Source organism: Osmia bicornis, chromosome 10, assembly GCF_907164935.1.
Source record: "Osmia bicornis bicornis chromosome 10, iOsmBic2.1, whole genome shotgun sequence".
Classification (NCBI taxonomy): domain Eukaryota; kingdom Metazoa; phylum Arthropoda; class Insecta; order Hymenoptera; family Megachilidae; genus Osmia; species Osmia bicornis.
Genome location: NC_060225.1, coordinates 3915417 through 3931981, shown reverse-complemented (window position 1 = coordinate 3931981; position 16565 = coordinate 3915417). Strand labels below are relative to the sequence as shown.

Below are 16565 nucleotides of genomic sequence, written 5' to 3'. Positions count from 1 at the left end.
CGGAGAGTTAAATATCATAGAAATAATTTATAGCACTCGAAGTGATAAAAAGCCTGTGTCCTCTACAGGCATCTAATTAATTTTACTAATTACATTTTTAACTGTTCTAAGCGCAATTCTTATTTTTCTACTGATAAAGAATAATTTTTATATTATTTATCAGAAGACCTAGGAGGGAGAGGGTTAAATGGGTCAATTCATCCCATAAGTAAACCTTCTCAATAATAAATATTGTTGAGAATAATCAAAAATGAAAAAAATTAAACATAATATTTTCACTGTATGTAAAAAATTTTTTAACCCCCTTATGAGACAATTCATTGCACCACTCGTCCTTGACGAAATGATTAATATCCAATTTTTCAGCCATCACTTACAATATAATTCTTTATTTTCCAGGGTGAATTGGTGTGGTTCGACCCAGGTGTCGGCCACGTGTTACCAGGAGAAGTGTTGGAGTACCACAGAGCTGCGAATGTTCTGTCAGTGCAAGCAGTGATTGCTGGCAAGGTATGAAATTAATTTTCTATTCCCACAAAAAAAGTCGATGAATCTATCATACTGACGAGTGTGTAAATAGGACAAGTCTAAGAGTAAATTATTATCGATTGAAACGATCGACCGGATAAGTTATGCAAGATCTGTGACACAACCTCGATTATGATGCATGAGAAGTATTAATGAATTCTTCATCGCGACGTTCAGCGATGTTTTCTTATTTTTTTGTCCCCTTTTTTATCGTCATCAGATGGATCAATTGTTGAAAAATGAAACTACGTTGTGCGTTGTTATCTCGAAGGGATAGAGAAACAGGATGGAAGTGTGTTAGGGTACGTGCTAGTCAACAATACGACTCTGCTTCGAGGCCAAGGAACAACCGGTTATTCTGCATTTCCTTAAAGCGACGTTCGCTTCGACCAGTTGGTCGACGTTCTTTACTATGTTCCATTGACTTTTTACTATAGCTATTTGGCGCAATAACAATGGCAGAGAGAATAGAATTCGCGAGAAGAGTGCTGGTTGTTGAAAATGTTTATTCAATTTAGTTGGTCTTGTTTGTCTCTGGGAAGATGATCCGATATCCTCGTTATTCAATTTCAAGTTTATCAATATTTGTATGCATGCAATTCTTTGCAATTGTTACAGGCATGGTTGATTAAATATTTAAAATTAAATTTCTTCATGTATTGTAAATTACAGAATTTTTGTTATTGTCTGTGTTGCTAATGTGACATATTTATTTTTATGACATGAAAGTAACACAAAGTGGCAGTTATGGTATATTAATTTAAAGCTTACACCTTGATAAAAATTAGTATATAAAAGATTCATTAGTATTTTTTATATAAAGCTAATCAATTTACAGTTTGCTTCAATTAAGAGTCAGTCATTTTGTGTCAAGAATATTGATAAAACGCTTGTGTAGTAATTTTTATTAAACTTTAAGCCTTAAATTAATCTGCTACAAGTACTATTTTGTGACACTTTTATGTCATGAAATCCTATTCATATCTTACAATTTTAATTTAATTTTGTATTTCATATGAAACTCTCTTGTTTAAAAATTATACATTTAACTTTGAGTTAATATCCTTGGGGTCTCAATTGTTCCAGACTTCATTCAAGGGTTAAAAACACCCACGGACCATGTATAGAATCGTGCAAAAAAAAAATCTGTCTCATAAATTCCAATTACGGTAACGAACGCTTCCCGAGATCATTGTAAAAATGTCACAGGAAGAGGAACGAAAAGCATTCGGTAGAGAAACAAGATTTCCTCGGTGGCCAGTTAACTGGCTTAGTCAAATGCGTCGGAAGTAGAAAGTCGAATACGATCGTCGAATGCCGCGCATTCTTTGCGAAATACAATACTTCCGCGAAAGTGGCCTGTTCGGTATCTTGGAAAATTACGTCGACACCGGCTCTGATAAAACGACGCGAATCGATCGTAGCGTGAAAGTGTATATCGAAAAGGGGCATGCTGATCGCCTGCTTGCAACACCTTCGTTATATGCACTTTCAAGCTCCAAGGACAACGTATCCGCAAGAATCTTGTCTGCAAAGTATTTTCGCGTTCCTGTCTTTCACTTTCGTGTCTCTTCTTTACGTTAGGGGAATGATTCGTCGATTTTCAGAAGAATATGTCGGACTGAAGAGTGAATTCTCGAGCTTCAGATTTATTTTTGCTTCGAAAGATAGAAAAATAAAAAATTATTTAGTTGAAGGGTGGTTAGAAAAAGAATTGTTATTTGAATACTGAATACTTGAAAACCAGAATATTAGAAATTTTCAGAAATGTCCAAAAGATAAATATTTCACGATATATTTTAATTTTTTGTGTAATTAACCAGTGATGATGTAAGATTTGTTTGAAATGGAAATTTTTCTGAAAATATCTTACACTTTCCTTGCACAAGAGGAAATCCTGTATCGACTACCTATTGCATCACATTACAGTTTATTATGCGTTCAAAGTTCCAATGTATTTTTAAAATGAAGCATAACATAATGCAATTCCAGTTGATGGACCTGCAATATAATTCAGTTCATTTTATTTCGCGTGACGAACGCGAACAGCTCGACTTATCATTGATTATTTTCCTCAGTGATTGTGTCTCATATTCGATTTCTCAAAGCATTGTCGTGGATTAGTCGCAGTCTTTAGTTCAATTGACGATGCACATAGGTGTAGAAATTATATACATGCAGTTGCATTGCATTGCATTTAAAGCCTCAGTGCTCTAGTATATCAGTGACTCATTGTCAGTAGCACAATTGGGAGTAGAAGGAGGAGGTCAGAAGGGGCAATTAAGCCCCCTATTAAGATATTAGAAATGTTGAAACTTTGTAAAATTTAAAAAATAAAAATATAAAATACAAATTGGAACTTTCTCCATGGTCCGCCATCCGAGGGTTATAAATACCATAATATTATGGCTGTACCACTGTAGTAACTGTAATTCTTTCGCTAATTAATTCATATTAATTAAGTTAAAAATGATCTAATATGATAAATGAAAAATAGAAATAAAATAAACTTATAATTACTATGTCAGTAGGAGAAAGATTTCAGTATACATTCATATTTAGACTGTGCAAGGCTCGTTAAAAGACGGTAACGGGATCGGTTTCCGTTTGCCGCGATAAACGAACATGTCAGTTAAACGTTTCTCTAAGCAGATTACGTTTCCCGCGGCTGAAAAGCAGGCGACGCCAATGGAATTGCAACTGCAAACTCAGCCAGCTCGGTATCCGGTTAAGTCTCACGTGAGTGGCTTTCGCGTCTTATGTGAATTCGCGCGAATCTTCCTTTTTTATCGTGCATTCTCCCGGAGATCAGGTCGCATTCGTCGAGAAAATCCGGCAAAAAACAGGATCCTAAGAGAGTTCTGGTACGATACACCGTTCAAAACTGCCTGCTTTGGAAGACTTTCCTTTCGAATCTTGATAAATGGAGGGAAAAAAAAGAACACGTCGAAGAAGAAGAAAACCAAGCCTGGATATGCCTTTAAATGATAGTTTGCTTTTAAAGCTGGTTATCGTGAAAAAAAAATGTAAAAGATAAGAAAATTATTTCTATAGATGTTTATTAAATGAAGCATTTTCAATATTAACCCTTTGGATCATCGAGCGTACCACGAATCGTATAGATAAGTTCAGAAGGGAGATTTGAGTCGCAGAAATCCGCGTTGGAACCAAGAAACGATCCTCAAAAGTCAAGGTTACGCTTGAAGGAAAGTGTCTTCAACTGCAAGGACGAGGAAGAGGTATACTCGTGTACGCGACGACACTTCGCAAAGTGGTATTACAAAACGAGCAAATCGGTGCTGAAGAATTTAATGTCGGCCTTCGACGACTCGAACTTAGAGAATTTTCTTGGAGAATCTTCGAATAGTTCGATTGATTGAATTATCGATCACTTATTGCGAATTTTTTTAATTTTACTGAGGGGATGACAATAGTAATTGTTCGAAATAGACGATTTTAAAATATAGGATTCTAACATGATTTAATGAGATAAAAGCAGCATAAAATTAAAGCTTGAAGTTTAATGAAAATAACTGCATAAATGGTTCATCAAAATAACTGAAATATGTTTTATATTTCAGCCACAGATATTCACCCTAACTAATTTAAGCGGAGTGAAACCGAGACAAGATCTTGGCCAAAATGGAGTTGAGGATATGATTCAGTTAACGTAAGTTTAATTTAATAATTATTGAATTTAATAAAACCTATGTTGAAACACTATTAAAATTACAGCGACCTGAACGAAGCCTCATTATTATGGAACCTGAAGATTCGGTACGACAAGGAATTAATATACGTATGTCCTCAGCTAATTAAATCTTCCATCAATATCATCAAACAAAATTTAGTATAATTCAATAAAATATTTTTCATTAACAGACGTACACGGGGAGCATCCTAGTAGCGGTGAATCCCTATAAAATGTTTGATATTTATGGCTTGGACCAGGTGAAACTCTATGAAGGACGAATACTTGGAACCTTGCCACCGTGAGTTGCATATTTCAATTTTTATATTAAATTAAATTTTAGACAATTTCTATTATTTTTCTAATACGAGACTTTTGAAATTATTGAATTAAAAACAAAAACGATTAGTTAAATAGATAAAAATAAATTAAAATGTAGCTGTATAAAGTATTTTGATAAAAACAAATATTCTAATAAAAAACAAATATAGTTACAAAACACAATTAAAATGATGAAAAAGCTTGTTGGCTAACGGAATTTCGTGGTGTATTTGCAGTCATCTGTTTGCTGTCGGTTCGTCCGCGTACAGTCAAGTAACTGCAGCAAATAATGCTAGCGCGAATCAGGTGGTGGTTATTTCCGGTGAATCCGGTTCGGGAAAAACGGAATCCACGAAACTTGTAATGCAGTACCTAGCTGCTGTTAATCGAGCACCAAACAATCTGGTCACGGAACAAATTCTCGAGGCAACGCCCTTATTAGAGAGCTTTGGAAATGCTAAAACACCGAGGAATGACAACAGTAGCAGATTTGGAAAATATTTAGAAGTTTATTTTAGAGAGTGAGTATCCATCTATTAAAGGAAAACAAAAATTATTATTGTATCATATACATTTATCCCTAACGTAGTCTTCTGAATTTTAATTGTAATTCATTTCAAACACTAAATTTTAAATTTTCTCAGCTTGATATGCTAAAAAATACTCAATTCCTTATTTTATAGAATGAGTAACTACAGATTTGAAAAATTACTGTAGCATTATGTGCGATTATCTTCAACCCTCGAACGACGGACCATGGAGAGAGCCCCGGTTTATAAGAATAAAGAATTTCCTCATAATCAGTGAAACACTTCCTCAATTAATTCAATGCGATTCAATTCATTTCCAGTGGAGTGATCGTAGGTGGAAGAATAACTCAGTATCTGTTAGAAAAAAGCAGAATAGTCACCCAAGCGTCAGAAGAAAGAAATTACCACGTGTTTTACGAGCTTCTAGCCGGTCTTGATCAGCAGCTCAGGGACAAGTATGGATTGCTGACGCCGGATAAATACTTTTACTTAAACCAGGTTATTTGAAGCATCCAATATACGCTCAACGCTAATTAGAATCTAAGAATGAAGTCATAATTTCAATTTATCAGGGTGGAAACTGTGAAATTGATGGGAAGAGTGACGTCCAGGACTTCAAGGCACTTTTGTCAGCAATGCAAGTTCTGGGCTTTACGTCAGAAGAGCAGGATACAATTTTCAAGATTCTAGCTAGTGTTTTACACCTTGGCAATGTTTATTTTCACCGGAAGCAGATGAGACATGGTCAGGAAGGGGTTGAGGTTGGTTCGGATGCGGAGATACGTTGGGCTGCCCATCTTCTTCAAGTGAATTCTGATGGGATTATTAGAGCACTTACCACAAAAACGACGGTAAGTAATTAATGATGGGTTATGAGATGCTGTTAATTACTTGGAATATGAACATATGCAAAATATCACTATTCATATCTTCGTTTAATAAATTATTTATTAATATTTTGCATTCCTTGTTTGAATATTTTCCTAATCGAAACGTGTTTAATTCTGTCGACAGGAAGCAAGAAATGAAAGGGTATTCACGGCACTAAACATTGATCAAGCTTTGGATGCCAGGGATGCATTCGCCAAGGCTTTGTACAATTCTCTGTTCTCATGGCTAGTAGCTCGTGTGAATCATATAGTTTATAAAGGAACGAAACAAACTGCTGCCATTTCGATACTCGATATTTTTGGATTTGAAAATTTCACCGAAAACAGCCTGGAACAACTCTGCATTAATTATGCAAATGAGAATCTTCAATTTTATTTTAATAAGCATATATTCAAATTGGAGCAGCAAGAGTATGCGAAGGAGAAAATTGATTGGACTACTATTAATTACACAGTAAGTGAATTAATTTAAATATTAAAAAAAAAATTTATTAAATCCTATTAATTAATAGTAATAAATTTCATAACTTTGATATTTAACTTTTTATTCCGTTATTTTATATTCTAATAGATCCAATTAAATGAACAAAAATAGTAATTTTATTTGAAAAATAATTTAATAGTATCATTAAAAGGTTTTAAAATACCTTTAAAAATTGAAATATGTATTATTAAGTGATAATTCTGTAACATAAAACTAAGAAATTTTGTATTTGATATACACAGGATAATTTGCCAGTGATTCACCTAATCGCGAAGAAACCAGTTGGTATTCTTCATCTCCTGGATGATGAAAGCAATTTCCCTAAAGCTACAGATCTTTCGTTCCTGGAAAAGTGTCATTACAATCACGCACTAAGCGAATTGTACTCAAGACCAAGAATGAATTCTGCTGAATTCGCGATTAAACACTATGCTGGCCAAGTTTGGTACAACGTTGAAGGTTTCTTGGATAAGAACAGGGACACCCTGAGACCAGATGTCGTGGAGTTATTAATAAGCAGTAAAATATCTGTGAGTTTAAAGCTAAGAAAATTTAGGATTCACAATCCTATCAACTAACAATTTTCTGCCAAATTGTTTATAATTTCCTAAGTAAATTTTTATAAGTCCTTATAAAAATTCATACATCATTCATGTATGAGTGATATGGTATTTGAAATATTAAGGAACTCCTGAATTTTTATATTTTTTTCCAGATGGTCAGCAAAATGTTCCAGCACGTAAGGACAACCCATGAAGCGAATAAAACCATGAATAAACCAAATGGTAGATTTGTCACCATGAAACCTAGAACACCAACGGTATCTGCTCGGTTTCACGACAGTTTACAGCAGCTTCTGGATTCCATGTCTCAGTAAGAGTATTTTCAACCCTTATCATTTTAGAAATTTAAATAATTTTAGTATCTATAAAATGCTACATATCTTGAAAATATAAAAATCGAACGTTTCAATTAATTTTTGCAGATGTAACCCATGGTTCGTTCGGTGCATAAAACCAAACACAGAAAAAGCCCCCATGAAATTCGACATGCCCTGTGTGCTGGAACAACTACGATACACTGGAATGCTAGAAACGATTCGAATTCGAAAAACTGGTTACCCGGTTCGACTTCTTTTCGGACATTTCGTGGATCGGTACAGATATCTGGTTTCCACCCATCTGCCCAGAGGAGCACCCAACAAGGAGCTTTGTCGAATTATTTTGGACAAAGCTGCGCCCAAGGAAGCTCAATCCCAGTATCAATTAGGATTAACAAGGGTGTTTTTAAGAGAATCTTTGGAAAGAACTTTGGAATACAATAGGGCATTGATTTTGGAAAGGGCTGCCATAACTGTCCAAAGGTAACTAATTGCAATGGAATATGTTTTCAACAGAAAAATTGTAAAATCATTGTTAAGCTTATAATTAATATGAAATTTCATAATTATGCAGGTATACTAGAGGATTCCTCGCGAGAAGAAGATTCTTAAACATCTCACGTAGCACAGTGCTAATTCAAGCGGTTTATCGCGGTTATCGCGAAAGGAAGAAGTACAAAGCGTTGAAAAAAGCGGCGCTAATGGGACAGAAGATATACAGAGGTAAAAAGCAACGTGAAAAGTTTAAGGTATTGAAGGAGGAAATGGCGAAGAGGGCGGAAATTGAAAGAGCTAGCAAAGAACGCGCCAAAGCAAAACAACAGAGGGAGGAGCAAGAAAGAACCTCCAGAGCAGTGGCTGGTGTGAATCATTTAGAAATTCCTGCTGAACTTGCATTCATCTACAGTAAACTTGATGGTAATTTATTCAAAACGTTCTTAATTAATTCTTTTTCATAACAATACTTTACTAATGAAACAGGGAGTATGTAAATTTTTGTTAATTACAATTCCATTATTACACTCTAATGAAGACTAACATTATTAATGGCATTTTATTATAATTTTTTATGGTTAAAATTCCACTTGCTTAATTTAAATCTATTTAAAATCAAATTTAAAATTTAAATAAAAATATAATAATAATTCTTATAAAAAATATGAAAGTAAGCTAGCTATGTACAATATAGTAATATATTATTAATTACTATAATCATTAAATAATTTTATGGTATCACTTTGTAATAAAAATTTATAATAAAAGATAACGTTTACTTTTACAGATTGGCAACCCACTCATACAGAAAGAAATCTGTTAAAAGTGGTGGGTCAAGTGATACCCATGCATCTCAATTACAGTTTACCAAACGACATTGATCAGCATCAATTCTCAAAATTCACTAATATCTACTTTAAGAGTCACATCTTTGGTATGAAACGAGAGCCAATAAAGACCCCGTTCCTAGCCAAAGCCAGAGATCAAGATTACACTGATTCATTGATGATCTTCAAAATGATCCTTCGTTTCATGAATGAAAACAATTTAAGTGGCAAAAGGGAGCAAGCATTAGGAGACTATATTGTGAACAAAGGAATCGTGAATGAAAAATTGAGAGATGAAATTCTGTGCCAATTGGCTAATCAAACATGGAAGAATGAAAATGATGCTAATAAAGAAAGAGGATGGTTGTTGCTATCAAATTGTCTGTCAGCCTTTCAACCATCTTCAACCCTTTTCAAGTATTTCTTGAAATACGTGTCTGATCATGCGTATGATGGGTATAAAGCTTACTGTCAAAGGAAACTTTTGCAAGGAGAAAGAACGATATTTAGAATAATGAGCAATAATCAGCAAATTGTTCATCATGTACCTAGAAATTATCCTCCGTGTGTGTTGGAATGGAGAGCGAACAGGAATCGTGTTAATATGGCTCTCAGTGTAGGATTCTACGATGGTAAGTAACCCTGCACCCAAATTAACAAATAGATTTTTAAAAATAAATTTTTATAAATTTTCCAAGTTGAAATTTTTAGATACCTATATTTTAAAATGACAAATAATTCCTCTAAAGCCTAAAAATGATTTATTTTCTGATTCTTTAATTTTGTTATACCAAGTGTAATTTAAAATTAAAAATATGGAAAAATGATGAGGTGAAAATTTGAATAAAACAATTTTCAGGTGAGATAGTCACCTGTGCTGTGGATTCATGGACAACGTGCGAGGAATTAGCAAACCTTGCTGTCCACAACCATGGGGTGGATAATTCTGGTTGGACCATTACCTTATGGAATCAACTGGACGGTCCGGATGCCATTGTAACAGAAACCAATGGATTCGACTACGTGCTGGATTTAATTTCAGAAATGGAGCTGGCTCCAGCATTCCCAGCTGCCAAGCACATGTTCTTGGAACAACGAAAGAACAGTTACCCACCAATTAAAAAGAGAGAAGTGAGTGGATGTGTATTCATGGTAAATGAATTTTATTATTATTAACGTGACAATATTTCAGCATGCACAGATTATTCGAGAGTTGGAGCAGGAAATAGAGCCGCCTGTTTTGAAAACCTTCCAACCTTTGGAACGGAAGACGGTGCCTAAGGTTATAGACAAACCGGTGGAAGCGGAAATTCAGTCGCCTAGGAGGCCGGCTGTTCCTCCCCCGCAACCGCCTGTAGCTAAGCCATCGGTAAATTAGAAATTAATTATTTAGGATAGAAGCAGTTAATTTTCAAATTTCAAGATTTTTGTACGCTACCTTACATTATTAATGTAATAACAGTGCTATCCAAAATAGCAACTTCTTCGAGAAGAGAAGTCCTAATATAATTATTTCACAGATGAGGAAACAATCACACGAAGGAATCCTAGAAACAACGACAGACACCGGCCTCTCCCGGAAATCTGCTCTAAACGACAGATACTTCGAAAAAGAGAAACAACGTAGCCGTAGTCTGGACAACTTACTCCAACCGGAAGTAGTAGCTCCACCAGTGAAACTAGCGAATCTCGGGTTATCATCGTCGAAATTAAACGAACGTTACCATAGTTTGGAAAGAATAGGTGAAACGTCTGCAGTGAGCAATGTGGAATACATGACGAGGAATGAAATCTCGCAAGAAAGAAAATATAGTAGGATAACTAGGACAACGGAACCGAATATCGAAGAAGAAGATCTGACTATTGATTTTGAGTATCCGGATATTCAATCGGTCAGTCAGACTGGAAGATCCGAGGATGATAAGAGCAGCTATATCAGGTCTCAGACTAGATTTATCAAATCACAATATCCTGGTAAGTATTAATAAGAAAATAAATAAAAATAAAACTGTGATTTATATATCTGGACCTCAGAAAAAAATGACACCACATGTTATTAAATTTTTCACTCTTCCTGATAATAACAATTATTTTATTCTAAATCATTTAATTTTTAATCTAATACTGTAAAAATAATAGTAAGCCCCTATCTGAAGGACTCTATTAAGAGTCCTAGTTTACAAAACATTTCGGAGCAATGATTAAATATAATGATTGTATTTTTAAACAAAGGTAAACGAGCATTGCCAGGCAGTCAATCGAGTCGTGCCTACATCGAGAAAAGCGAGTACGGTGTGAAATCTTCAGCCATGTCTGACACAAGCGAAGCTCCTTCCCTGGCATCCCACGTCAGACGTGTCAGGGTACCTAGTCAAGCTTCGGACGTGGATCAGTTCCTGGACGAATTATTCATGCCAGTTCTCGATGGAAATTTAGACGAGCTATCTGATGCCAGAAGTTTGGCAGCCAGTATCAAAGGTACAAAAGAAGATAGATCTCAGAGCGATGCCATAATCCTCGAAGCTCTAGAAGGAGATCACGAAGAAGTTCCCCAAACAGTGAATGACTTTATTCAAAAAATGATGAATAATAGCAAAAATGAAATGATTACTGCTGAAGAATTATCAAAGAAGATCAAAGGTGGAGGAAACATGGATATACCAAATCAGAACGCGAATTTTAATTTCGGTGCCATTACACCGGGAATGATGTCACCACCTATGATGATGCCAATGTTTAGTTCACCTCAACAAGTCCCCCCTGCACAGAGCACCAGTATGAATATGAATCCCGGATTCATGCCAATTCCAATTTACAGCATGCAGGGACTCAGTCTTCCTCAGTATCCTAATTCACCTCCTAATCCAAACAACGACATGATGGCCTATCAGCAGAACTTGCAGAGAGCCTTTCTGCAGAGTGCCATGGCGCAGAATATACAGATTCAACAGCAATTGTTAGCGCAGAATCAGGCTCTTCAGCAACTGCTCGTGCAGAGCCCTCAGAATTCGTCCCAACAACCGGTGAGAAATTAGCAGTGATAAATAATTAAACGCGAATGTTTATTTTATAGAACACAATGATATAATTTTTCATTATTTTCTGGGTTCAAAGAAATTTTGCTGAAAACTTTTATATTATTATATATCTAAAATATTTAGTAATTCAATTCTTAATTTACTCATATTTACAATTACTCATTTTTTTCTACCCTTATTTGCATTAACTCTTGAACAGCGGAGCTTGGGTCAAATGTGACCCATTACAAAATATATATCAGAATACAAAGATATATTTATATATTAGAAGAATAATTTCTTCAACATTTTTCAGCTATCCATTTTTAATTTTTTTAATTTTCTCTTAATTTGAAACCCTATTATAATATCCAGAAAATAATTATTAAAGAAAATCAAACGCAACACACCACAGAAACAACCATAGACACAAATCGAGCCTCGATGGAAAATTGTTAATTTCCTTCGAACGCAGCATCACCTTGTCGCACAATAATAATACTCACTGTAAGATGTTGTAATACGTGTGTGTAAACGACGAAAATCGCATGTTAAATGTCATCAAAACGAAAGGAATAGCGATCGTTCCACACGCGTCACTTTCACGATCACATAACTGGTAAATACTAACACGATCGTTGTTTCGCAATACACCGCACGTACGGCTTTTAAAGTGATCACGATCCGCCTCGTGATTTGTGTTCCTTTTCCGGATAAACAATCCTGTGGGCTTTTAGAGCCGCAATCGCGGCATGGGTGTGTGTTTCCAGGGCACGGTGTTGTCCGCAGGCCCCTCCAGTATGAATCTTGTTCCCCCAGCCCCCCAAAACGGTGCCCAAATGGGGCCTAATGATTCTATTGGACGCTACTCTAAGGTATCTAATGATTTCATCTAACAAAAAAAAAAAAAGAAAAAAAATGAAACATGTATATTGATAACGTAACAGTTTCAACGATACATTTGATTATTTTGTTTTTGTTTGCTCGGTTATGTTGTAACATATGTCGATGATATTAACTGGTTATGGGAAATTCAGTTGGAAAGCCGATTTGTACAGTGGTGTGGGAAAATGTCGGTTTGAAATAGTGTTTGCAATACTGTCATTATGTTTAATGATCGTTGGAGTGATTAATGACATATAGATTACGAGGGGTAGTATGCAATTTTATGTAAAAAGTAGGATATTGGAGGAGGTTTCAGATATGGATTATTCAGAGATTTTTTTCAACCCATTTGTAAATTTGTAAATTTTCACATATTTTAAAATTTGTTTAAAAAATATTGTACCAATGGTCTCTGCAATATTTTCACAGCACTGTACACAGTGGCACGAATAAAATCATTCAAAGCACGTTATTTGTCACGTTGTAAAATATTGTAATTTATAAATCGCACTAAACTTCCCTGAAAAATTAATTATCATATTTTGTAATAAAATTCAAAATGATTAGGTGTCGTTCAGAGAACCAGAAGATGGCGAACTTTGGTCGACAGAGAAGCAATCAGCCCCACAGTCATTGCTCAACAATCAACGTCAGGAAGTGACTGTTAAAGCTCAAATTCATCGTTCTCAGAGTCCACCGAGGAAAAATTCCGAAATGGTGCGGAAAACTAGCGTTGAATACGCGGTGAAGAAAGTGATCGTTGAAAGAAAGGCAGGTGACAAAAAGTCATCCGGTGCGATGGAGCCTAAGAGGACGAATTCGAACAAGAATAATGTACAAAGTAATTTTACAAACGTGTTGAGTGAATTGAAAAATCGTAAAAGCAGTGTGGATAGTAATTTATCGAATTCGAGTAATAATAAGGGTGTGCCACCCCCTCCGCCCATGCCACCCCCTTTGGAATCGCATGATCCTTCGGAATCGAGGCCATTTTTGGATCCTTATGGAAGAGCCAAGACGGTTCGAATTGGCAAATGGAGGTAAGCAATTTTAATCGTGGTTTAAACCCTCTATAAACAGATTTTTTATAATAATTCAGGTTAAATAAATAAAAAATTATATATTCGCCATCAGTATTGAATTGGGAATATTTCCATTGCATAACATTATTTTTTAATAAAGTAATACTTATAATTTTAATTAGAAAGCGTTTAATTATTCCTATTACCATTTTGTGATAATTTATTTTTTTAACCATCGTTTTAGATGGCCACCACCGAGCGATTCAAATGAAAATCAGAGCCAAGACAGTTTCATTGAATTCAAAATGCGCCAACAACATCAGCAACGTAAAATCACTCCTCAGTATCAAGAATACAACCAAGGTGACGGAGAACCCAGCACAGAGGGTGCTGTAGAATGGGAAGAATTTGAAATTGAAAATATTGTTGGAATGGAAGACAAGATAACGAGTCATGCACCTATTCTCAACAAACATGAGAATGGATATAAAGAAGAAGGGGAGAAGAAGAAGAAAAAATCCAAGTATGATATATTTAGAAGACATTCTAAAGAATTCTTCTTAAGAATGTTTATTTTTAATATATTTGTTTACTAGGTCTGGGTTAGAAGTAGGTGCACAAAGACCATCACCAGGTAGCATAGGAAAATTGAAGCTCAGTTCAGAAATGCGTCAAAGATTGGAGAAGGTGACAGCGAATCATAGTGTTAGATCCACGAAGACGAATGAGAAACCTGCTCTTCCTCGTGAGGATGGGAAAGTGAAGCGTTTGGAGGATAATAGGAAGCTTCTACTTGAACAGCAATTAGGTAACTTTCTTATACACACTATGGCATTAGCTATAGATAAAAAAAAAAAAATAAGGAGCTTTGTTAAAAAAAAATTAGATAAATAATCAGTGCTAGTTAGCAAATCTTACTGCATTGAAATTTTATTTATAGTATCATGTTATAGAAATAATCTAACCAGAAAATAGTATGAATTTTCTATAACTCATCATTCAAGCGTTTAAACAATTGAATCATCAAAATACCATGGCTTTAGTCATGTTGACTCTAAGAGATCCACGAATCTCTTAATTCAAAATTAAAGCCTCTTTTTCTACGACACTCTGTATGCTAAATACAATTTGTCAATTGTATTTATCAAAGGAGGACGATGGGACGATTATGCTTCCACAGCCGACGACACTCAAAGCGTGACTTCAAAAGGAACAACAGACATGATGACTCAAGCGCAAGTAGTCAGAACTCAAATTGAAAGGATGGAAAGACCTGTGCCACCTCCGCTTCCGATTACACCTCCGCAACCTCCTAGTCCCAGAGGTGGCAGCATGTACAGCAATAGGTATTCTTTCCATTGTAACCCATTATTTGCATTTTGCCCCATAGAATTCAGAATTTACCCAATGCATTAATTACAAATCAATTTAATCCCACAATGCATTAATCAATAATGGTATAATCCTTATGCAATATAAAATGTCGATTTCTCTAAATTAGGTGAAATTAATTGCAACCAATATTCCCGTAAAATTTCAGTCAATCTGGAGTAGCTCAACCAAGGTCACCACCAGCCCCAGTGGAGCCAAAAGCTCGAGATTCCTTCAGAGCATCCCCGGACTCGGAAGCCTTCGACCATTTTGCGAAAAACCAACGCGACATGTTCAGTCAAAGCCGAGATATATTCGCGTCTCAGCAACATCTGAGAGAGAATCACGAGTACAGGAACGATTTCGAGAAATCTCGTTCGCAGGATCAGAAGTCCAAAGACTTTTACGGGAAAGACAGCACCGATTTAGCGAGTTCAGCTCGCGACAGAAGCTCAGATTTCGATTCACGTCGCGACTTGAATTCCGACATCTTCGATCCCAAATACGCGAGGGACATATTCGAGAACTCGAATTCCAAGAGAGACCCATTCGGAATGACCAGAGACGTGTCACCCAAGTCACGTGACAGTTTTGGCATGCCATCGTCGAGAGACTTTGGCGTGATGCCAAATACGAGAGAATCCTTCGTGGCTGCTCGACAAAGTTTCAAAAAGTTGGATCGTGAAGTGGATAGAAGATCCAGCATAGCATCGACCCATCGTACCGATAAAATGGAGAGGATTGAGATCGAAGAATGGCCAGAGTTTCTGAGACCTGTGATGCCACCGGCTGAGAAGCCGGAGATAGAAAAGGTTCAGGAAGTCGTGAATACTAAATTGTATCCTCAAACATCCACTGCTCATTTCACGTATAACAGAGTTACGTGGACGTTGAGGGTGAAAAAGGAAGTGTTTGCACCGAATGAGACGTTGAACAGTCCTTTGGCACTGCATTTAGTGTTTTGTCAAGTGGCTTATGATGTCCTGGCCACGTCCAGTATTAGGATCACTAAAGAGGATAGGCAGAATATGCTGAAGATGTTGGATAACTATGGGGTGACTTTGGATAATCTACAGAGTACTCAGCATAAGATTACTATTAAGAAGAACGTTGTTGACATGGCGAAACAGTGGCCTTTGTATTTTGCTAGGATATTCCCTGTATCGGTAAGTAAACTGCTAGTTAATAGTTTAGTAAATTTTAGATATTAGTGTAACTAGGACCTTATTTTAAGATGGGCCAAGTCCACAAAATTTTAGAACCTTAGAGTTTTAGTTGCAAAATTAATTTTGAATTTAAATTTAAATTAATATTTGGACAGAATAGATAGAAATTAAAAATACCCAAAATTACACCAATATATTTTCCCATATTAAATATAACTATTTCTACTATAAATAGTACTGAACCTATTAAATCAAATTAAACATGGTATACGATTTGTTTTGCATTTTTCTACATAGATTGCAATAACTATCGTGTGTGAATTCATACATGGCTAATCACACATGGAATTCTTGAATAGAAAGTCACGAGTAATAAATGATTAAGAATACAAAAGTTTCATAGCTAGTCTGACTATGAGGTACTAAACACTGTTATCCTCGGGAGCAGTAATAATGCA

The 16565-nt window shown here is 35.6% G+C and overlaps 1 protein-coding gene across 3 annotated transcripts in view; it reads left to right on the top strand.

Annotated features, from left to right (window-relative positions):
• The window catches only part of LOC114877907 (unconventional myosin-XV), a 62005-nt gene that overhangs the window by 13723 nt on the left and 31717 nt on the right, over positions 1–16565 (top strand). For 2 of the 3 annotated variants that reach the window (XM_029191039.2, XM_029191037.2), the window contains 23 exons: positions 400–510; positions 4110–4198; positions 4264–4327; positions 4411–4520; positions 4777–5061; positions 5391–5568; positions 5643–5921; positions 6085–6414; positions 6687–6974; positions 7160–7317; positions 7430–7807; positions 7899–8242; positions 8607–9278; positions 9506–9777; positions 9839–10015; positions 10167–10620; positions 10879–11669; positions 12434–12538; positions 13116–13588; positions 13815–14093; positions 14167–14378; positions 14721–14916; positions 15111–16107. In XM_029191039.2, the coding sequence (XP_029046872.1) occupies positions 400–510; positions 4110–4198; positions 4264–4327; positions 4411–4520; positions 4777–5061; positions 5391–5568; positions 5643–5921; positions 6085–6414; positions 6687–6974; positions 7160–7317; positions 7430–7807; positions 7899–8242; positions 8607–9278; positions 9506–9777; positions 9839–10015; positions 10167–10620; positions 10879–11669; positions 12434–12538; positions 13116–13588; positions 13815–14093; positions 14167–14378; positions 14721–14916; positions 15111–16107 (7242 nt within the window). The remainder of the gene's footprint in view (positions 1–399; positions 511–4109; positions 4199–4263; positions 4328–4410; positions 4521–4776; positions 5062–5390; positions 5569–5642; positions 5922–6084; positions 6415–6686; positions 6975–7159; positions 7318–7429; positions 7808–7898; positions 8243–8606; positions 9279–9505; positions 9778–9838; positions 10016–10166; positions 10621–10878; positions 11670–12433; positions 12539–13115; positions 13589–13814; positions 14094–14166; positions 14379–14720; positions 14917–15110; positions 16108–16565) is intronic. The other variant, XM_029191038.2, reaches the window with a different exon arrangement.